Consider the following 23,528-nt stretch of genomic DNA (forward strand, 5'->3'; position numbering starts at 1 on the left):
TTCTGCATATTCACCTATAACCACACACATTCATCTATTTCCATACACACACACAAAGTGTTTCGGACGACATTGGAAAGTCCTGGCATGGGCAAAAAAGCAACGATTCATTCAGAGCACTCGGAGAATATTGCATGTTTTAGATGCAGCATATATTTTGAAGTCAGCCATGCTCTGTCTGACATGTTCTGCAAGCGTGGGGTGACGGCTGTTTCAAGGCAGTGGTGGCTGTCCTGTTACCCATACAGGCAGGGAGCTCTGGGGGCTCAGCTACCCCTGCCATCCCATCTGTCACCACCACCTCTGCATCCCAGCACCCTGTAGCCCTGCAGCTGTAGCAACACAGCACCTTCTGAAGCATCCTCTGTCTTTGATCTGCTTTACTATGACAAATGGGAGCACAGTTCTCTCTATGTACACAAGCCAGGCTAAAAGTCTTGGCTATTCAATTATCCTTGCCCTGGGGTGTGGAGCTCCTGTAGAGGCACAGGGCAACAAGTAGTTCAGTCTCCCAATTTTAATATATTTGCCGCCTACAAGCACAATAGCCGAAGGCTGTATCGTCCAAAAGCACTGCAAGAAAACCTCAGTAGGTTTCATGGGGAAATACTAAAAGTGAATTACAAGGTACAGTCTAGCCAAACTAAACAGCTAAAGAATTTAACTCTGACATCCATGTTGAGCTCTGATGCTGTCGCCACTGTATAAAATAAAAAAGAGCAGCACTGTTTTGAACAGAGCTGGAACACATGGGAAAAGTGATTTGCTGGTTGTATGGAACTAATATGACCAGAAAACAGTACGTGTTTATTTAAGCTCCTCAGAGATAACTGCAGGTATTAAAATGAGTATTCAGCACGAGGTTAGTCTCTTGGCAATGTAAAAGCTAGCAGGAGTCAGCGGATCTCATACACAGTGCTTTGCACATGTCTCCAACCCCATGGTGCCATGGCACCCATGTCTCAAATGCATTCTTTCAGAGAGCCCACTGCAATGCTGTCTGCGTGCCATGCCCGCAGTCCCCCCACAGGCATTTGTCAAACCTGACATAGGTACCTGCCATTCAGCAGCTACACCCAGTTTAATATTGAGCTTAGGTACGTGTTTCTGGTTAAGGTCAGCAATGCATTCACGGCATTGTAGGTGGGCCTCCAGCAACACAGGCATTTCAAAGAGCACCAGTGTTTGGGTGAGCTTTGCAGCACTGTCCATCAACTTACCTTTCACAGTGGCTTCCAGCCGTAAACCCACGGCAGTTCAGGCACTCTCCAGTCAACGGGTCGCAAAACTCTGCATAGCCGTTACACAGGCAAGGACGGCAGTGGGGAAATCCAAAATACCCAGCCAGACATCGGCTGCAGCGCTGACCATCCACCTCCCGGCGGCAGGAGCACTGCCCTGTCACCTGGTCACACAGCGAGCTCAGTGAGCCTTGCGGGTGGCACTCACATTCTGGAAAACACCAAAAGCAGAGATGTGTCCTGAAGTTATTCCCACAACCCTACTCATCGCTGAGACTGCTCAAAGGCAGCGCGAACAGCAGGCATGGAAAATCCATTATTTGTGGAAACATTTTTCATATTGCTTCACACATAATCATGGATCCAAAGCCCTAAAAAAATCGGGGTATGCATGAAGAGCCAGATACTGGCACTGGTGCTAGCTGCCAAGTACTCACCGTAGCAGCCGTGGAAGCCGAAGCCATAGCTGCCCGCAGAGCAGGTGTCACAGCAGCGTCCCACAACGTTGGCTTTGCACTGACATTGTCCTCCCAGTTTACTGCAGCTGGCGTTGAGTGACCCTTGGGGATTGCACTTACATGCTGCCAAGGGGAAAGAAAATGAAAACAGGTTTGGTTATAAGGGAGTGTGACTGCCTTCGTAAGCTTGCACTTAAACATGGGAAAGAAAGAGCTTGATTACTCTTATCGGGGTTCCCTAACCACTGATGGCCATAGCTTGGATTATTTGATGCTGTAGCATCACCGGTGATGGTGTATCAGGCACTAGCACAAGTCTCGGTGTTGGAGCTGCCACTTTCAGGGCATCACCTTCAGTGCATATTTGGGATAGGGCAGAAGAGGGCATAGCAAAACGTAGATCCAAAATGGAGATATCCTGAAGTTTAGAAAGGTTTGCTATAAATCTATGTCTAGCTGCAGCACTGGACATAACCTGCAAGTAGTACTTAGACAGCCTGCACCTGTGTATTGTTTGCTGCTTTCTGGACACCTTGGACTAATTCGTTGAATGAACCTGGTCTGCTAACCCACAGAGGGTGTTTGTCTAGGATGCTCAGATGTCAACGCTAGAAAGCCAAGCGCCATGTTTCATTGGGAGAGTCCCATCACTATGGGAATCGAACTAGTGGGGAGTTCAGCACAGCCCAAACTTAAATGAGCAGGGTCTGTGCCTATAGAGCCATGAGCACATCACGTGCTGTGTGAGCAAGGCATTGGTCCTTCTAAAAATAGCCCAAACCAAGCAAATACTATCAGGCCCATTGGAGTCAAGTCTCCCTGGAAGGAGCTGGCCACCAAAGTTGTCCAGGAAGGCCCCTCCTGTTACTGGAAGTGCAGAGAAGTTCCATTTCTCTGGCCCCAACACCAGGTAAGTCTCCTAAGCCACCGAGCCCAGCTGCCCTTTCCACAGTGGGTCCACAAGACTGCCTGAGGCTTCAAACCCCATCTCCCACCACCCTCTTGCCAGGACACCTCCAAGGTTTTCTTGGTGAATCTTTTCCAGCCCATCAGCTTGTGTGCCAGCATGCCTGGATTCCTATCAGGGCATTTAGCTGGCCTGCAGCATCCAGGGAGGGGGCTTGAAAACTCCTCTGTCATTTTACAGCAGCAAGAAAAGTAGGAAAGTTACTGCTTTGGCTATCTGGTGAAGCCGCATCTGACTGAAATGCTGTTCAGAAAACACATGAGCACTGCCGTGGTCCCCATCTTGCTGCTCCATGAAGCTCATCAGGTGTGATGGAGCCCAAGAGCCATGCCACCAAAAGGTGTTTGCAGAGCACTCAGGGTTCAGGGGACGTATCCTGCATGTCCATACATACCACATGCTGATTGGCCTCACTTACCTACACCACCATGGGCTGGGAGCTCTCCAGTCAACATATTCTATAAACTCAAGGGAAAACCAGTAACTGTCCAAAAGAGCTGCCTGTGCAGGCTGCTCCTTACCAACGGCGCCGTTGTGAATACGAGCTGACATGCTCACTATGAGCCGTGTGCATGCTTCAGGCAGGACATGAGGTCCAACTTCTGATGCAATTTCAATACAGTGATACTTCTGGTACTCATCTAAATCCTTTTCACTGCATAAGTTCTCCACGGAGCCAATTCTGGGAATAAGTCCAAGCTTTGGCATTAAAAGGGAAAAGAAAATACTTTTGCTTAGATATACTGAAAACCAGAATTTCCCACATTCTCTTACTGTGCTCTGCATTGCAAGGACAGAGGCCCAGAGCACTACGTTTCCAAATCTGCTGTTGTGCTGCTTGGTCATCTAAATTCACATTTATTCTGAAGGTCTAGACATTCCCTGAGTTCTTCAAATAAAAGAGACTCTGTATATAAAAGAATAAGATTATAATAAGACAGATATATGCTCAGAACTGGTTTTGCTTCTAAGAGGTGACATCTTGATGATTCCAAAACCAGTATCTGGCTTTTTTTTTTTACTTATATTACCAAGACAGAGAAAAATCATCTGAAGGGTCTATGTCCAAGTATGGCCAGCCCTTGTCAGGTCCAGTTCTACAGAAGAAATTAGAGTAATGGACTTAAAAATATTTTTCTCAAGAGAAGGACCCAAAACTAACACCCAGCTCCTGACTTGGTGGAAACTTGGGAGATGTCTGCACCCAATTTCTGGGAAAGTACAGAAGTAATTTTACTTTTCCAATGTAATCTTTAAATATATCCATGATTTTAAAATTAGATTTAGACAAATTACAGAGATTTTTAAAAAAACTAAGTGATGAAGGACTGCATAAATTTATTATACCCCTGACCACAGCATGTTGTCAGCATATGTGGAGTGTGCTCATAATAAATGAGCAACAGATAGGGATAAATACTCTGATTATTAACATATGCAACAAATATAACTTGATGAGCTGTTTTGGTATTTCTCCATGAAAATTAAAACAGTAACAATCCTGTCTTTCCATACAAAAATATGCAAACACAGTGCCAACAGAGGTAAGCAGAAGCACACTTCCCTGAATTTCTGTTAAAAGACATTATAAATTATTTTGAAGTATCTGGAGTAAAAATAAATAAATAAATAAATCACACTGGTATAGGCACAGCCTCAAGGGAATTGTGACAGAACTACTCACCGAGTCAATCAAGATGAAAGATTTCACTTTTGGGTCAGAGGCAGAGGGCTGAGAAAAATACACATCCACAGAATATTCTGTTCCTGGCTCCAGGCAGACTGTAGTTTGCAAAAGTGCAATCCTGTTCAGCAGAAATAAAGCACAGTTATAGGCAGGAGTCAGGACAAGGCAAGTTTACAGGATGCTGGGAGCTCTCGCTTCCCTCTGTGCCTGCATCCTAACACCTACAGCCCAGAGCAAGCCCTGCTGCTGCCGGGAGCCCACCCAGCCCCGCTGCTTGCAGGCTTTGGGAAAGCTGCACGACTCATGCCTGGATGATTCACCAGGCACGATTTAAACTTGGTGAGATTAAACTGAAAATGGCAGGTTTTACTACTTCAAGCAGAGGAGTTTGCAACTCATGGTTCATATTTGTCCTTTCCTGCCCTGTTTGACCGAAACTGGTCACATCCTCTTGGTCCCTCTCTACTCTTTCCATAGGTTCAAGCTGAAAAGCTAGTTTTGAAAATAGGCTAGGACAGTGACTCTAAGTCAGTATTTCCTTTCTTATATTGAAACACCTGCAGCTGGATCTTTACCAAAGCAATGACTAGCCCCAGCAGGATCTCAGGCTGCTCTTCTGGCTTGGGCAAGCCTTTGCCGGGCTGAGGACTGGAGCATCAGACTCTTCCTTAGAGCCTACATAGTATTGTGGTGTGACAGCAACATGAAAGGCCACAATGTGTTCCTAACGTTCCCACTTTCTCATACATTTATCACTCTGCAGCACTCCAGTAAAGGATCTGAACACAGAAAATCTACAGGCAAAAAGACAGGAATAGTCAGACCTCTTCGTAGCTGGGAGAGGCAACACATGTGGCTCCTGTGAAAGGCCCTTGGTTTTGCAGTGTTGACTTGACAAAATACCAACAGGCTGAACAGCAACACTTGCTAGCCAGTCTTCCAAGGACTATAAACAAAGGACACAAAATTCTGATCATTTTTCATATCTGGAAAACCCACTTTCTCCTTGCCAGGGCTAATGAAAGCCATCTGAATGATTCCACACTGCAATACACAAAACAGATTTTCTCTTTGTTCTTTACAGGACTGAAAAAAAAAAAAAAAGTTATTTGTGAAAAATGTGTTGTATTTGCAATGGCTAATTGAAGAACAGAGACAGAAATGGGACCTCAGCTGGTGCAAATGGAAACAGCTCTGTTAAGTCATTGGAGTTGTTTCCTTTCTCAGCACAGTGTTGTTCCGGAGATACCCTTTATTATCTGCCTCTTGTATCTAATAAGGAATAACAAACATAAAAGACTTTTACTACAAAGTCTTTAAAATTCAGCTGTTTAAGCTAACCCTTAGAAGAAAAAAGCTACATCAAACCAGCCTACTGCAAAATTGTTCTCACAGGGGGTTTTGTTTGCCTCAGAATGACAGTAAGAGAATAGAGCACAACAGACAGAAAGAGGACCTCAAGCGGTGGGATTGTCCCAGGTAGCTGCAAAGCAAAAAGAGCAAGGCATGTACAAACACTGGTACCGAGAAAACACTTGCCTGGATTTTTGAAGACAGGGGTGCAGACATGGGTTTAACCAAATTTAGGCTAACAGATTTCCCCAGACATGTCTTCATCATTGAGACATTTTGCTCAAGCAACAAATACGACTTTGGCTATTTTCCTACAATTTTCACGCACCTCAGCACAGCCTGAGCAACTGAGAAGCTGAATGTCGCAAATATCTAATAAATGCAAAACCTGGATAAGTATCTATCAGATTGCTCCTGCCTGTGCACATTTTCCTGCCCAGAAAATCCCAGCTAGAAATACAGGATGTCTATCTAAAAGGAGCTGCATTTTGCATGTGTCTGATTTGTGCACAAAAGTCCAGTCCAAGCAAAGGTACCAAAAGAGGAACTCCAGAAGATGAAATCTTGGCTGATGCTTAGAAAACACTTATAGTGCTGATTTTTCAGATTTGTGTGGAAAGGGTTAAGGGGATCAGTGGAGGGCATGTTGCTTGGCTGATAAGGATGAAAAGGTGACCTATTTTAATTTTAAATCTAAGGAGCGGGACAAGTTGCTGTGTTCCTATTATTGACCAAATAGACCCTGCATTTATCACAACAGCACAAGACACACAAGACATCACAAATACCTCAGGCTCATAACGAATCGTGATATCAAAATCCATAGCAAAGGGAATGTTGTTGATGGCAAATCTCAGCCCAGCTCCGCTAGGAATGCGGGCAAAGCCAGGTCCTGTCCATGTGACAGACCGGCCGGCGCTGGGCTGTCTGAAAACCACCGTCACAGCCGCGTCCTGTCCAAATTGCATCACACCCTGCAAAGTCATAGTGACATTTTCAACAACGCACAGAGCCAAATTACAAAAAAACAAACTCAGAAAAGAGAAAGGAAATATTTTTGCCTTGTTGTTTACTTATTTTGGCCATCAGTCAACCCCATTTTCAGAACAAGCTCGAGTTCAACAATCTAAGAACTCTCCCAAATGTATGATGTTTAGGGTCGCATATAATAAAAGCTTCCTGTAGCTTTGCAAGAACAGCAGCAGGAGCGACTGGAATAACCCATTCATCTCTGCATATTTGGCATCTCCAAGCATTTACATTGCAAACTTTAAACAAATTAAGCTTTATTTCATATGTGGCTGGACTTTTCATTATAAGATGAATAAATAAGTATCAATACTTAAAACTACAAAGCTGACAGCATTTAAATGCAGTAGGTTCTAAGTTAATGTCTTGGTAAACTTGTTGGAAAGCAGAAAATATTGGAGGCATCTTGCAAGCAAAACAAACATAGAACAGATTTTACCTTTCATGGGGGCTCTTCTCTTCTAAACATTTAATTGAACCCGAGACTACAATGGCACTGGACATAGCATACCAAATCTGTCTGTGTGAATTATGGAGTGCCTGGCCCAACTGTGTACCAAAAAAATTGATTTAATTTGTGTCAGGATTGTAATGTCTGGAACTGCAAATTCCACGTGCTCAGACATTTCATTGACCTCTGTTGCAAAATAAAATTTTACTATTTGGTGTAATCTTCAGTAACTATTCAAGTACCAATTTACCTGTTCCAGTCCAGATTTTCTTATGCTACGTTTCTTGCTCCTGTTTAACACAATCTTTCCATTTTCAATCATGAACTCATAGCCTTGTTTCTGGAAGTAGATGTCACACCGTGGAAGAGTGCTTGGTTTAACCTATGAAGTAACGAGAGCGGGGCAGCACGGTCTGAGCAATTTTGATGGGTAGGTAAGCAGCTAAATGAAAATCCACATTCTTAAAACAAGCTCTGTTCTCTGCTGGGCAAAACTCTAAGCTATGGCCCAGCAGCTGCTAGAAATCCTTTTCCTCAATCCCTTAAAATTAACTTGTACTTCCTCATAAGCTATGTCCCAGACATCTGTTTTCCATTTAATTATTGGACTGTAGAATGATTACTGGTTGTGTTTATAGCTAAATATTTGCGGATATGACCTGCAAATAAACATTTTTTCTTACTTCTTCTCTACAGCTCCTGAACAACACATCAGAGAAGAAATGTTAGTGAAAACATAGACAGCAGAAAAGATGCATTCCAGACTTGTACTCTGCATGGGGAGCAACTACCTCCATGTCAAGGAGAAAAAAAAAAGAAATTAATTTTTTTTAAAAACACTATAAATGGATGCCAAATTCTTGAGGAAATTGGGCTGCAGTCAGTGCCATTATATAAGGCAGCAGGAGTGAGTCCAATGGAGCAGAGAGGAATTTTATTCTTCCCCTGTTGGAGATCCCCAGAAATATCACAGTTCATGATAGCTGTTGGCAACTCAAACATTTTCCTCTAATTTAAATAATTAAATTAATTTCTCCAATTCATGCTAGACCAGCCTGTTCGTGAGGAGCAGCTAGGACAGCTTTGCAGGTCACAGAATACTGTAGCAACTGACCCTTGGGAACAGCCACAGTTATGGGACAGTCACGTCTGTGAGGAACAAGAATGAACTGGGGACAGTCAAGGGACTAGCTTTGCATCTTCCTGCTAAAGAGCCACTCCGGCTGCTCCCCAGGCAAGGGCTCCTCACCTCAGCCTCAGCTCTTGTGCCACCACTGTATGTATTCCCTCTCAGTACAACACCTAAAAAGCCAACTACGTACCAAGGGTGCAGAGCCAGAAAGGGGCTTTGCAAGCTCAGCTTCATAAATATAGTAATCCAGGGGTAAAAAGAAGTAGCCTGGGGCTGGCTCATTACACTGGCGGCTAACGATGTTGGGAAGACACTTGCACTGCCCGTCCTTTGGTGAGCACCTAGGATGAGAGTTGGTAAAGGGAGGAGGTCAGAGTGTGGCATGGCTGGGTCCTCACAGCACAAGAGCAGCTCAGCTCCACCCTTGATTCAGATTCCCTTCGTTTCTTCCATTATTGGATTGCCTCCCGTACCAAACTTCTTCCTACCACCCACCCGCTCCATTTGTGATGCTGGGTTTATTCAGTGCTATTTTTTCATCGCTTAGGAGATATGACATGTTTTGTTTTTCTCTGTCCATTCCATACCTGAAGCACAGATCCTTTTGTTTACTGAGCATCCATTACTATCTGTTCCTGTATCCATTTCTTGTATCTGTTTCTATATCTATTACTGTATCTATCACTGCTGTTAAGCACCTGTAATTTCGGAGGCAGGACATGAGATCAGAATGACCTTTAATTTGATGCAACATGATAGTTTTCATATACTTACACTCTTATTTAACACATCATATGATTACTAGCTTTGATTTACCTGCTCACAAGGAGCTGCTCTACAGCATTGGACTATGTGCTCCTGTGTCTGAAGTAGCGAAGACCCCTGCCCACTAGACTTTTGGGGGAGCCCAACTGAAATCAAGCTTGCTTCTAAAATGATATATTTTGAATAGGAAACAGTATGTCAGAAAAAATTAAGATATTTTTAGCTTTTAAAGTAGATGTAGGAAGCAAAGTTGAAAACGTTACCTCTAATTTACTTCTAATTTCTATTAATATTAGGGCCTTTGGTTCTCTCAAACCATGCAGTTTATATTTTATATTAACCAAAACTTGGCTCAAAGTGATTCAAAGTTGGCTTCAAAGGAAAAAGGTAAATCCTCTTATCGCAAATAAATTTCCAAGATCTCAACCCAACTTTACACTGCTTGTATGCGATGAAATTACATCTACAGTCTATTTTCCCATTTGTACTGAGACTCTATTAACCTAATCAGAAAATCTAGCCTAAGAGTTTATAAAAATTAAAACCAAGAAAGAACTTGAAGAACATTAACTTACAAGTTATTCTGGGATCCACCAATATCACAGTCACATGGAGAACAGCCATACAAGCTGTTGCCAAGACCCCAGTAACCTACCTGGGATAAAAAGAAATTATTTTTTTTTTTTTCCCAATATTTAGGTATCTAAAGCACAACAGAACTTATTCCTCTGGATGAACAATGCTCTGGAGCACTGCTGTGCTGCTGCTTGTGCTTGGCTGTGGGAGATTCTTTTACCAGATTGCAGGGGTGCCCAGCTGTCACAGCGCTCTCCAAACTCTCACGCTGCAACAAGGTCTTTTACCATCTCATACCAACATACTCTTCACACCAGTCCCTCTGCTGCCTTCTCCTCGTCTCTCCTCACCCAGGGCACGCTCATGTTCTCTCTTCTCTCTACTTATTCCTCCTCTCTCTTCCTCGGCAGCCCTCTCTTCCTTGGCTGCCCAACCTCTCAACAGAACCAGCCACAGCTGCACCTTGTCTACATCAGCCAGCCCACCGCCCCTGAAGCCAGCCCACAGCTGGATATTATCAATGATAATTAACCCAGCTTCATTCCTCTGCACTCAGCCACTGCAAGAAGAGCCAGATATGTACCCATTTGTGCAAGCAAGTTGCTCTGTAAAAGTAAAGACGGCCTGAAGACATGATTTTGCATTTCCTTTCCTTCCTGGGAGTGTTCCTCTTATTGCAATTTTATTGCACAAGTGTTTGCAAGCAGTAAAAACCAAACCAGATGTATCAATGCAAAATGGGAGCACACAGCTGTAAAATTATTTCGCATTTTGACTAATTGTTTACTTTTCTGGCAGGGAAAAGGTGGGAGACAGGAGAGGAAATTCTAAAACCACATGCAGGAGTAATAAGAAAAGCTGAGTACTTACAACACATTTTTCACAGCGTTGCCCCGTGGCAAACTGCTGGCAGACGCACTCTCCAGTGCCAGGATCACAGACAGAGAAAGGCAGACTGCCGGAAGAATCACAGTTGCAGGCTGCAGGGAGAGAAATGAGCGGTTACCCCTGCAGGCCCCAGTGACGGCAGCAGGACTGGCATTTGCTTTAGATGTGGCATCAGTGTGACAGGCAGTCTCGGTTCTCCGGACAGATGCTCTGCGGATGGACATGCCCTGGTACCCTGCAGCCCTCAGACTGCCCTTGGGGAACGGACCACTTCCTCAGTGGCTACCCTCACTGGGGGGAGCAGGGCCACTGGCAGAAGTTCAGTGTGCTGGTTTACCCTGCGCTGTGTGCTGATCCATACCACACAGCCCTTGCACGTTGCTGAGTACCATGCTGTGGGCATAACATGCTCGCAAACCCACAGTGCACTTGGGTAGGGGTGGGATGTGTTTTTCAACAAGCTTCTCTCAGGGGAACGGCTGGCTGGAAACTCTCATGGCAAGGCAGCAGCTCCTGTCATCTCAACACTGTGCTGCAGTGCAGAGTCCAGCTATCTTAATAGCTCATCTGTAGCTTTCCATTCACTGTTATGCCGAGTTTGGTGTTAAAATAATCTTCATGTGTTTTAACCTCCTCTTTTCAATTAAATTGTGTATTTAACAATCCTTCTATTAACAACAGCCTGATCTATTATAGTATATTATGTATTCTGCAAGTGATTTTGCATCTTTTCAGTCTCAGATGCTGCACCAGGAACATTAAATTACATTGACATTAAATTATAGTAGCAACAGGGTATTTTGTGAAGCAGGTAGTGCATTAGCGTGTGCATCTGTGCACTCAACTACCTCTTAAAAATGCTTTGAAAAGAAGAATAAAAGAGGTGGTTTACATACGTTGGCAGCCCAGAGGGTCACTGCCACTCAGTCCATAGTAGTTCGCCCTGCACTTGTCACAGCGGATACCCTCCACGTTCTCCTTGCAAGGGCACCGTCCCGCGACTGTTCCCAGAGCAGGATCTGTGTGGCGCTCGCACATGCCATTGTGCAACGTACCTTCTTGGTCACAGTTGCAGGCTATAGGCACGGTCAAGGAGAGACATAAAAAAGCACATTTAGATATAAGCATGAAAATGCAATTATGGAGCTGTGGGTAGGCACAGATTCAGGATCCTTGTAAAGATTTGAGACGTTCATCTGTGCTCGTTGTGTTGGATGCTTTACAATTAATGCACAGCTGCTGTTAAGAAATATTACGAGCATGTTTCCAAGATCTGCTTTCTCTCTGAAGGACAGTTACAATCTTCACTTTGGTAGAAATATACCCTTTGCTTTGGGTAGAAATAGGCATCACTCATCCACTCCCTACCCTCTCCAGAGTACCTGGGAGGGAGTGGGGCCCATAGTTTTGTGGATGCTCTCATGAAAGCTGTAGGGTCGCAGAAGTACCCCACATGAGCCATCACTCCAGAGCTGGTCTGGGCTGGCCATGGCTGAATAATTTACTGGAAGCAATGGATTCAGCATGAGATGCTGCCTTCATGATGCATCTCAGTTTTTCCTAAGGCGCTACCCGTTTCACACAGCAGAGCTGACATCTTTGCACAGCACTCCCCTGGGTAATCACCCCTTGGCTCCTTAAGGACTTTCCACACCAATCAATTACTACAATTAAATTATACTCAGAGCATTTTTCCCATCCTACATTAACACTGAATTCAGCTCATCTTTCAGAAGAAGGGCTTTTATACCTGAAAGACTATTTTTCTTGCATATGGCAGGTATATAGCAAAAGTTATTACTCCTCCCATCGTTTCACACCTCTTTTGTAATCCCTGACTATCACAGAAGCAACAGCACTACTGCTATTTATATTCATATTGATGTTGTTCAAGAAAGACGATAGCTCTGCTGGATTTCTAAGCTCAGTTTAGCAATGAGTTGGAATATACAGCTCTTTTTGCAATGCTGGTTTAAAAATGCTGATGTGCAGCTACTTTATAAGGCAGTTTGGATATTATAGGTTTGGTAACATTTTTATAACCATACGAACATTTAAGCACGAGGATACCATAGGGTTCAGAGCAAAGAGAATCAGAACCACCCTGTCTTGAGTCATTCTTATAAAAGCTAAAAAAAGGAAGCTTACGGAGGCACGCCTGAGGGTCTGAGATGACTTTGAGTGGATCCTGGTAAAAGAAGTGTTTGCACTGGTCACAGTGTTGCCCCATGGTGTTGTCCTGACAGTCCTCACAAACACCACCACTGACCCCGCCACTGGCCTGGTACACTGCCATGTCAAAGTGGCATCTACCAGTGTGGCCATTGCAGTTACACCCTGAAACCAAAACCAACAGTGGGGTATTACTCACCATGACCCCTATTATTGTGGTCCTGCCACCACTACTGTCTACCATTACACAGGGTTACTTGTTACCTGCAGGATTTCAGCACCCCAACAAGATGATAGCTTTCCAGGCCTTGTGCTTTACAGCTAGGGGGAAACACTGGAGACTTATGACAGACCCAGGCCCTACACTTGCAGACGTACCTGTTGTGGTTTAACCCCAGCTGGCAACTAAACACCACACAGCCACTTGCTCACAACCACACTGCCCCCAGTGGGATAGGGGTCAGAATCGGAATAAGGTAAAATCCGTGGGTTGAGATAAGAGCAGTTTAATAATTGAAATAAAGTGTGATAATCATTATAATCATAATTGTAATGAAAAGGGAGATTACAGAAAGAAAGGGAGGAATAAACCCTGAAAAAAAAGCAAGTGATGCACAGTAGAATTGCTCACCACCCGCTGACCGATGCCCAGTCAGTCCTCGAGCAATGACTGTCCCCCCGCAGCCAGCTCTCCCCAGTTTATATACTGGGCATGACGTTCTATGGTATGGAATATCCCTTTAGCTAGTTCGGGCCAGCCGTCCTGGCTGTGCTCCCTCCTGGCTTCTTGCGCACCTCCTCACCAGCAGAGCACGGGAAACTGCAAAGTCCTTGACGCAGGGTAAGCACTACTTAGCAACAACTAAAACATCAGCGTGTTATCAACATTATTCTCATGCTAAACCCAAAGCACAGCACTGTACCAGCTGCTAAGGAGAAAACTAACTCTATCCCAGCCAAAACCAGTACAGTACCCATGCAGGTCAGTGTGCCTGATATGCAGTGGGGAACACTGCTTAATTGAAGAAAGATCCAGTTGAATATTTGTTACAGATCCTAATATACTATTCTTTTATATCTTATATTACTCATTGTTGTGGAAATAAATAATTTAGCTTTGTCTAAATTGTTCTTTCATTTGCAAGAAAGACCCTGTGCAAGCCAATGAATGATTTTTTTTGCATTAGTTGCTTTTTCCTCTTTACATTTTTTTTTTCTCTTTATGAAAAATAAGAGCATGAACCTCCTTCTTGTAGGGTAACACAGTACCAATGGATACAGGAATCCCATCTGTTTTTCTAGAAGAGGCATGGAAAAGGCTCCTTCCCAGAAACCTGGACATCCCATTATGGATTGGGCTGGGATTGTGCTACACCCACCCCCCACCTATCAAAAAGGAAAATAATATGTTTGAGTTACGTTTGCAAGCATTATCCTGTGTCCCTTCAGCTGGCCTCCAGGGAGCATCATTGTAGAAATCTTTACATCTTTCACATGACAAACCTTCAGTGTTATGGTGGCAGACACATCTCCCATGGACCTGCAATGTGGTGAGAACAGAAAGGAGGTAAGGTGGGAGGAGAGAAGCTGAATGGAGGGAGACATCTGCTTGAAGTATGCCAGCAAGATCAGGAAAATTCAAAGCTCTTTGGCTCCCTCAGCTGACATATAATTATCATTTATTTGAGTAAAAGGTCTGGAGAATACTTGCAAATTTTAACCAAATAGTTTTAAAGCCACTGAGCAGCATTTAGAAAAAAATACTTTGAGAGATATCAAAGGAGACTTCAAACTTTTAAATTCTCTCTCTCCCTACATGTCTCTATGTTGAGATACATACTTTCCAGGAGAAACAAAACCCCTTTTGTTCCCAGAGGGAAAGAATTCACAATCATGTTCTTGAATTTTTTAATAATCCATTTTTCATGGGTTAGCTTTGCATTATCAGCTATTCTTTGTGCCAATGCCTCTTCTCGTCCTGCAGAGGCCTCAAGCCCAGCTGGATTGTGGAATGCACCCAACAAGTGGCCATTCAAGTCTGCACACAGCACAGGCCACTTACTGCATTACATTTGCACCATTACAGCTCTGGTATTTGCTGTTATTATCAACATGTCTCGTCCCAGTTGCTTTTGAAACACTATGGTAGTGCCAACAAAGAGACAGCTTCTGAGAAATCCATCCCAGGGTTTTAAAGAAGCTGTATTGAAACATTTTACAGCTTGGAGTTGCAAATGGTCAATCCAAAGATCGTCAGAGATCTTCCTTTCCTTCCCTCCCTCCACCTCTTCCCACAAAACACCAGGTAGAGACTGCCCTTGACGGAGACAGCGTTAATGACGCACCATTCCAGACTGATGGAAAACATCTCCCCGCAGATTCTGCACAGGACGACACTGGCTGGCATGGCCATTGCAAAAGCAGCTGCCCCGCACAACCATCTCATAGACAGCATAGTAGTACTTCTCGAGGGGATCACTGTGCCTTCTTCCAAGCAGAGCATCCCCAAGGGTGTGGAGTTTAGTAAAATTGATCCTTAGGTTTGTCACTGTAATGAGCTCTGGAAGAAAAGAAGAGAAATCAAGAGCCTAAATTCACTCAAAATTAACAGTATGACATCTTCAGCTTGGATTAATCATTGAAGAATTCCTCCATACTGAAGAAATGGTGAAAATGATCTGATATTGGCTGAGACCAGTTACCTGTCCAGTGCCAGGGCATGGACCCACTGCTGGCACACAGCCGTGTAAACGTTAGCACCCTCCTTGGTATGGCTCTGGCCAGGGCCAACCTGTATTTTCCCAGCCACTGTCTTCATAGGTTCACGTACACCTCTGGGACTGCTCCTTTTGGAGCAGTGTGGATTGAGCCACCTGTTCCCAGAAGGAAAGACAGCCTAGCTGCATGGATGAGCTCTGCAGAGCCATGCTGTTTGCCCTCAGGGCTAGAGAATAAGACTGGCCCATTTTATTTATTAATATAGATGTCTCCCTAAGACCTTTAGGTACCTAATTTTCAACATCATTGTCTTACACAAGCTGAGCTATTGACTCTTTCAGTGTACAAAACAAGCAACACCATCAAAGTATCCCTGGAGAAAACTTGTACTGCCCATACCTTGGATATACGGCACATATGGATTTTCTATTTCAAAGCTGGGATCCAAAGCTTTTAAAACAACCTGCAAAATAAATTAATACAGCTCTATAGATCACTGAAGCTATTATTTTGGGGTATAAAGACTGTCACCTGAGACCTCATTCTTACTAATGCCATTTTACTGATCCCATAAAATAAAAGAACAAGGCTGTGGGCTGATTAAGGAAGTGCTCTCACCCCTCCAACCTGGCCTTGGCTGAGCAAGGCAAAAAGGCCTTTTGGTGGTTTGAGGTGTCAGGAGGAAGGAAAAGCAATGCCCTAGAGTGATGTAGAGACAGGATGAGCACCCAAAGGACAGGCCCCAGTCTTCAGCGGTAGAGGTTGGTGGGGAGTCAAGATCTCTTAGGAGGTGGACTTCCATGTGAGTTTGGAAACCAGGAAAGAGCACTTAAAAGGTTTTGTACAAGTTGTCTTATGAATTCATTTGGGTGTGAAACTAAGGGTATATAAATATATATATATATATATATATATGTCTTTCCAACTTACTTCTGTAAAGTCAATAGCAATTCATGTCTCGGAACCTGTGGAAGTGGATCTGATGGATATAGATGAAAGACCTTCAGCTCCAGAAAAATAGCCACATATGACCTGAACTCATACAAACACAGACACATGGCAATACCTCGCCTTCAGTGGAGGGCTCTATGTCCGAATATCTTGAATCACAAATGACATCTTCCACACTTTTTGCTGGACCAGAAGAGATGTTGGGAAAAGAAGCTGCACAGTCCTGTGCGAAATATCTAAATGCTTTCCAGGTCTGACCAAAGTCCGTGGAGCGCTCAACCAGCATTGCTGCAGGCCGAAATGTCTGCAAGAAGCATTATTTCAAGAATTTCTTAACCAGGTGTTAAGACGACATCTCAGGGGTTGTTGATTGACATTCCTGTTTGTTTGTGGGATGCCAACAGCTGCCAATTAAAATTCTGTGTTTCAGAGTTTGTAGGTTCACTACAGGGCTACTGTGCCGGTTATGTGATTCTCTGAAAAAGTTGGATACTTCATTAGAACCACTGTCTAGCACAAGGGAAGGGTAACCTTCCATATAGACACAAGATTACTTTCTAAGTAAGAAATTTACTACATTGGTGTGGTAAACTTCATGTAATGTAATTTTTTTCTACAAAAATGTAGAAAAAAATTTGTAACTGTCCGGATCATAATGGATATGCATCAGAAGGTTGAACTAAATTTGAAGGAGCACCTGCATTTCAGAGATGTTCTAATTTTTAGGGCTTAATTTTGCAATTTAAATTTTTTTCAGCTTTAATTTTCAGATTTATAGAAAATAGGACCAGAAGGCACATGAACAGAAAGCTATTCAGTCTATCCTCCTCCCCTAAGGCAGGATCAACTACAATTTAACCATACTTGACAGGTGTTTATCTAACCTGTTCTTACAAACCTCTAAAGATGGAGCTTTCACTGCCTCTCTAAGCAATTTATTCCTGTGGTTAAGTAATTAGTGTATAACATTACATAAAAGCTCTGGTAAAAGATGTACCTTAAAAGTCAGGATAAGATGGCTGAACTGGAATAAAGTTTCTAGGTCCAATCTAATGCTGACATGGTCAATGCCTGAAAGGAGAATGAAAATGAAGTTAAGAGCACAACGCACCCATTAGAGGGGTTGCTGAGACAGCTTTCTCATGGGGAATTTAAAGATGACTTTTCCAGCACAGCAGCTATAGTCTGTTTGGGGCATCCCCTGTGCACAAACCCAGCATGTGGCTGGATCATTCTCAGGGACAGTGTGATGTGCTGCCTTTCCAGCACCCGTACTGTCAGTGCTGCATGTCACTGAGACTGCACAAGGTAGTTAAAAATCCTACTCAGATCATTCAGATTCTAAATTATGGTAATGGTAAGGTTCTGGGCTTTTGTCTTTCTGTATCCAGTTAGATTATGTAAAAATTTTTAAATTATTTTTAAAATTATTTGCTTATTTCTAAGAAAAAAATGAAACTCAATAAAACCACGGGGCTTTCTTCATGCTAAGCAGATCTGTTGAACCCTTCTATACTTCCGGACCTGCAATTCACCATGAGCAGTGCTACTGCACCTGGGATCTTCCAAACTTGCAACAAATACAGAACCCCACACACACAATTCACACATCTCTGTAAAGAGTTGCAGGAACCCAGCAGATATCTCTATTGTTCACATCTGCATGCAGCATCTCAGGGCTCCTGCTGACCAGGCTGTGCATGAGACCTCATCCCAGAAGAAAAATGAGGAAAGCAAAAAAAGATTCTCTCACAGCTGACCCACAGCTTTATTGGCAGCGGTGTCCAAATCTGGTGACAGTTCCTTGTTAAACTCACTGAATAAACAAGGCTTAGGAATTTTTTAGTTGGATACACAAACTAGAGGTAACATATTATCTTAATTTTTCTGTGCTTTAATTTCCAAACAGTCATATTCACTGTATGACAAATGAGATTGCGTAAATGCTATTCTTCCTAGCATGCCTTCACTGAGAAGCTGTAAGGATAATAACTTCATCAATAACATAGTGGGATCGAGTGCACCGTCAGCAAGTTTGCAGACAACACCAAGCTGAGAGGTGTGGTTGACATGCCTGAGGGACAGGACACCATCCAGAGGGATCTGGACAAGGCCATGAAGTGGGCCCATCATGAGGTTCCACAACGCCACATGCAAAGTCCTGCACCTGGGTCAGCGCAATCCCTGGTATCAATACAGGCTGGAGGATGAAGGGATTGAGAGCAGCCCTGCAGAGAAGGACTTGGGGGTACTGGCAGATGAAAAGCTGGACATGAGCCGACAACGCGTGCTAACAGCCCAGAAAGCCAACCAAATCCTGGGCTACATCAAAAGAAGTGTGGCCAGCAGGTCAAAGGAGATGATTCTTGTTACAGTTGAAATTGAAATAGCTAAAGTCCAAAATAAATTCACTAAGTATTTATTAAGGCAGGAAAGCAAAAACAGCGCTGGGCAGCCAGGGAGTCACAGCTCCATCCAGGCTCACAAATTCCAACAAGTAACACAGCGCTTTTATTCTCAGCTTCAAGGCCGGTTTAAGCAAACAGTTATGCTCTCAGTCCCGTAGCAAGAAGCTGTACATTACAAACTAAACTATTTTTACACTGAAGTCTAGACGAAGACAAAGTTGTCATAGTAACATGAGATTATGGTTTCACATTGGCCTTGAAGAGGTACATCTTCAACCTCATGGTTAACAGTTAACTCTTTTCTCTCCAGACAAAACATTCTCAAATCTGTTACAGCAAGATCATTCCTTTTGTTAAAAACCCCTTTGATCAGCAAATTACCCTTAGTTACTTATTACAGTTCTGTCCCTCTACTCCACTCTGGTGAGACCTGCATCCAGTTCTGGAGTCTGGGCACAGGAAAGACATGGATGGGTTAGAGCAGGTCCAGAGGAGGCCACAAAAATGATCAGAGAGACAGAACACCTCTCCTATGAGGAAAGATTGAGAGAGTTGGGGTTGTTCAGCCTGGAGAAGAGAAGGCTCCAGGGAGACCTTATAGAAGCCTTTCAGTATTTAAAAGGAGGCTTCTAAAAAAGATGGGGACAGGCTTTTTAAAAGGGGCTGTTGCAACAGGACAAAGGGTAATGGTTTTAAACTAAAAGAGAGTAGATTTTTTATGATGAGGGTGGTGAAACACTGGAACAGGTTGCCCAGAGGGATGGTAGATACCCCATCCCTGGAAACATTCAAGGTCAGGTTGGACGGGGCTCTTGAGCAACCTGACCTAGTTGAAGATGCCCCTGCTTATTGCAGGGGGGGTTGGGCTCGATGACTTTAAAGTTCCTTTCCAACCCAAACTCTTCCATGATTCCATATCAGTGAAGAACTACAATAGAGAAGCTTCTAACAAAATTAACATGTGGCAATTAGGGTGCTGACAGCCAGGATTTATTTAATTATTTCCTAAATTATTAGTGCTTTATACTGCAAGCACTATTTTTTTAAAAAGGATATTTGTTTCACACACTCTGTCATTACACATCTGTAGGCAAATGTACCTTTTACCACAAATGACATTTCCCTGAAAGACAGGCACCCTGTGAAAGACACATGGCCACTGTGTATAACACAGCACTGCCACAGGTCCTCTGGCCAGCTCTTGGAGATACTGTGCTTAAAATTTGTCTTTAGAAAAATATAGTTTCTGAAATCCTATATTGCTACATACAAATATGTTTAAATCATTCAGTATTACTGAAGCAAAGAATAGATGCAGTTTTGTTTCATCTTTTCATGAAGGCAACGTGGTGAATGCCAAATACATAAATAAATGTCACAGTTACATTTTGCATTTCTTAAAGAAACTTACCATTTTCTGACTGCCACCACTTCTTTTTCCTATCAGGCTCAAAAGTTGTGATAATATTTTCAACCATGTGACTGTTGTGCTGTGTATAGGGATTATATGGGTATCTGGAATCACAGAGAAAGCACTTCTGTTCAGCCTAGAAAACAAAACATGCAGAATAAAAGATGAATTTGGTCTCTTTTCTAAAGATACAGCGGATGTACACATCTACGTCATTGCAAGACTGCAACCTGTTGTGTTGCTTTGGATGCCTGTGCTTTTAATCACTCAGGCTTTCATATATAAGAGACAAGCCCAAGAAAAATCACCATATGCACAAAAGCATGCACATAGTAAATGTTGGTCTCAGTTTGCCTCAGGTAATGTATAAAAAAATACACTTTTTCAGTACTGGAAAAGGATCTCAGTAAGAGCAAAGAAGTTTATCAAGGTGTTGTTTCTGGGTTAGCTGCAAGAGGGCTTGTTTTGCAAGAGTTTCTTGGAGAAATATATTTTTTAAAAGTTGAGCTTTTATTCATGTCTCATAAAGGTTGTAGAAATTTTTGCCCAGAGATGGCAATGAGGAGGCTGAGGGAATACATGGATCATTCAAGATCTGAAGAAGCTTCAAAGAGGAATACTCACTAAATCATTTGCACCTTTTTTTCCTCTCTCTTTTGCACATTTTCTAGCAGCTCAGAAACCCAGCCAGGAGCAGCAGACAGATGCTGTTGTACAAATGGAAGGCACAGCTGGATCCAGGTAAAACGTAAGAGGTGGTCTGGGCTGACGCCACCACCCCAACCACTGTCAGCACCCTTTGTAGGCATAGGGAAGCTGGAAAAGTTTAAAAAGAAATGCAAAGGAAGAAAATCAGAATGTCAGTAGGATGAAAGGGTCTTGTTTGAAAATGAGACAAGCAGAAGATGAAGGTGGCAATGATTAGCCAATATCTCAGTGCTGAATGAGAGACTTTTGTTTGCAAAAAGGTTTTGGAAGTGAGGACAAGGAGCTCATTTAGAGGTGATAAGAGGGGAGTTGACTGGGAGACTTAAGGAGAGGTGATGAGGTTAACATGCTGTGCTGGGAGATGACCTGTGCTGAGCTTGCAGACAAGCCCAGGCAGCATGTGAACGCAGATGACAGGGCCGCAGGTTAGTGTACGGCAGGGTGGGCATGGGTGGCTGTGCTACACCGCCGGACTCTACGGGATTTGGGCAGAGTCCGAGTGTGAGGACTCAGGGATATGTGGATAACTGGCTAGCTGAAAAAGGTCTCATAGTCCAGCTGGCTGGACAAAAATGCACATCCCTCTCAGCTTATCTGAAGTAAAGCAAAATACACTGTCTTTGGCTGTCCTTGTTACACAGTAACAGGAAGATTTTGGTGGGAAAAGAATGTTGCAGGTGGGAACAGAAAACTACAGAAGAGAAACTAGGGGCGGGCTTGGTATTTAGGCAACTAACCAATAATGAGCTTAACTTTTGTAATATGTATGAGCTAATTATAACAAGGCATAAAAGGTGACTGTAAGGCACAATAAACGAAGTCTGCTGATCACTCATATTGAGTGACTGTGTCTTCCCTCCGTCGCGACAGGGATAAGCTAAAGAGGAGGGTGATGCCCAAGCTTTGTGCCTGGCTGGCAGGGACAGTGGCAGGGAGAGGAGAGGACAACACAGCATCCCAGAAGGAGCTGAAGGAGGAGGCAAAGATTCAGTGCCAGTGGCTGGGAGGCTGGCAGGGATGCTGCTGAAAATAGAAAGTGGAAGTCAGCGGCAGCAGCTGGGCTGGAAACAATCCAGAAGAGAGAGGATTGGTGGAGAGGCAACATGCCCAGCACACTCAGGATGTACAGAGAAGTATTACGAATGATTTGCACATCTTTGTATTATGAAATCACCTGGGAATTATTGACATATAAATAAAAGAAGAGATATAGAATTACAGGCATGGTATAATTCATGTGTTTAAAACATTATGATAAATATATATTATATTCAGTCATTCTATACCACATTTGACAAATGTATGAATGTAAGACAAGACAGAAATACAAAAAGTACTCCATCTCATTTCACAAAGTCCTGGTAGAGAGAGCTCAGCTTATCAAAGCATTTGGCAGGACTATACACACCCACTCTCTGGTTTATATAGACACATACAATACGATACTCAGTTAAATGATGTTTAAAGTTGCTCCATAAAAGTCTTTTTGTACCCCAAAGGACAAGCATGTGCATGTCCACATAAGGCAAGTGTGGCAGATGCCTGCCTCTGAAGTGAGTAGCTTTATAGTCTCCTCAGTACTGAGCCCTCTTTCTTTACCTTTCAAAACATGTGTAAGTAGTAAATCCAATCACAGGGCTAAAAACCACTTAACCTACATTTAGAAACAATAAGACACATTCAAGACTGAAAATGATTTGTAGTGCTTCTTTTCAAACACAAAGCAACCGAAGTCTAATTTTTTTTTCAATCTCAATTTTCAATAAGACATCCCATCCAAGTCCCTCTTGGCAGCTTGCCTTGTTGACTAACACACATTTTCACACAAAGTTTGCTCTCGTCCTGATGCCTGACACAGGTCATCAGGAGGGGAAGTTGGGGAGGAAGAACTCTGAAAGATGCAAGATGCAAAGCTGCCTGGCCTGCCTCCAGCAAAGCATTCAAAATGTGCTGGTGAGAAAGAGAATTGACTGGAACTCATATATAGGTGACACACATTTAAGGTGAGCTGATAGAGCAGAACACATTGCAAGAGCATAAGCCTCTCTCAAACTCTGCAAAGCAGCAGAATTAGTAGTTCTCACCCTCTTCAGGGAACGGTCACCAGGGGTCAAGATACATTGAAGCAGCATTAAATCACAGGGATTATGAAAAAGAACATCTGTTCCACAATGAGTCTGTATTTACATAATTCAACGGATAAGTTCAGGCAAGTGAAAACATTAATTCTTTATTGCTTTTTCGATCTCCTCGTAAAAAGCAAAAACAAAAGGCAATCATCCAGCTAAGGGCAAGAAAAACAATGTCTCTGTGATGGCTCTTTCTGCCCATCTATGAAGCAGTGCCAAAACTCAGGGTATTTCAGAAGAGGAAAGAGGTATTTACATTTTGCAGAAAGCCATGGTTGCACTATCTAACTCAGAACAGCGCTTGGTGCCATCTGAGTATGGCAGAGCTTTACTCTGCAAATGTGTCCAACCATTTCTCCAGAAGGTCGTAAACTGTAATTATTTTCAATTGCTTATAAATTAAGCTGTATTTTATTACATTCCTCTTCAGCCTAAGCTGGTATTTAGTGAAAATATTTCCATTTGCAACAATTTATTAGCTCAG

At 43.2% G+C, this 23,528-nt stretch overlaps 1 protein-coding gene across 1 annotated transcript in view; it reads right to left on the minus strand.

The window, feature by feature from the left end:
* LAMB4 (laminin subunit beta 4) overlaps positions 1 to 23,528 on the minus strand; it is a 44,964-nt gene that overhangs the window by 19,274 nt on the left and 2,162 nt on the right. Inside the window, exons 3-20 of the mRNA XM_055807578.1 lie at positions 20,208 to 20,343; positions 17,386 to 17,459; positions 16,504 to 16,692; positions 15,837 to 15,900; positions 15,065 to 15,279; positions 14,139 to 14,259; positions 12,696 to 12,884; positions 11,444 to 11,623; positions 10,530 to 10,639; positions 9,659 to 9,738; positions 8,509 to 8,659; positions 7,437 to 7,568; positions 6,495 to 6,680; positions 5,178 to 5,299; positions 4,351 to 4,471; positions 3,188 to 3,365; positions 1,679 to 1,822; positions 1,221 to 1,452 (exon numbers count right to left, since the gene is read on the minus strand). Of these exons, the coding sequence (XP_055663553.1) occupies positions 1,221 to 1,452; positions 1,679 to 1,822; positions 3,188 to 3,365; positions 4,351 to 4,471; positions 5,178 to 5,299; positions 6,495 to 6,680; positions 7,437 to 7,568; positions 8,509 to 8,659; positions 9,659 to 9,738; positions 10,530 to 10,639; positions 11,444 to 11,623; positions 12,696 to 12,884; positions 14,139 to 14,259; positions 15,065 to 15,279; positions 15,837 to 15,900; positions 16,504 to 16,692; positions 17,386 to 17,459; positions 20,208 to 20,343 (2,624 nt within the window). The remainder of the gene's footprint in view (positions 1 to 1,220; positions 1,453 to 1,678; positions 1,823 to 3,187; positions 3,366 to 4,350; positions 4,472 to 5,177; positions 5,300 to 6,494; positions 6,681 to 7,436; positions 7,569 to 8,508; positions 8,660 to 9,658; positions 9,739 to 10,529; positions 10,640 to 11,443; positions 11,624 to 12,695; positions 12,885 to 14,138; positions 14,260 to 15,064; positions 15,280 to 15,836; positions 15,901 to 16,503; positions 16,693 to 17,385; positions 17,460 to 20,207; positions 20,344 to 23,528) is intronic.

This window comes from Falco peregrinus, chromosome 6, assembly GCF_023634155.1.
Source record: "Falco peregrinus isolate bFalPer1 chromosome 6, bFalPer1.pri, whole genome shotgun sequence".
Taxonomy (NCBI): Eukaryota; Metazoa; Chordata; class Aves; order Falconiformes; family Falconidae; genus Falco; species Falco peregrinus.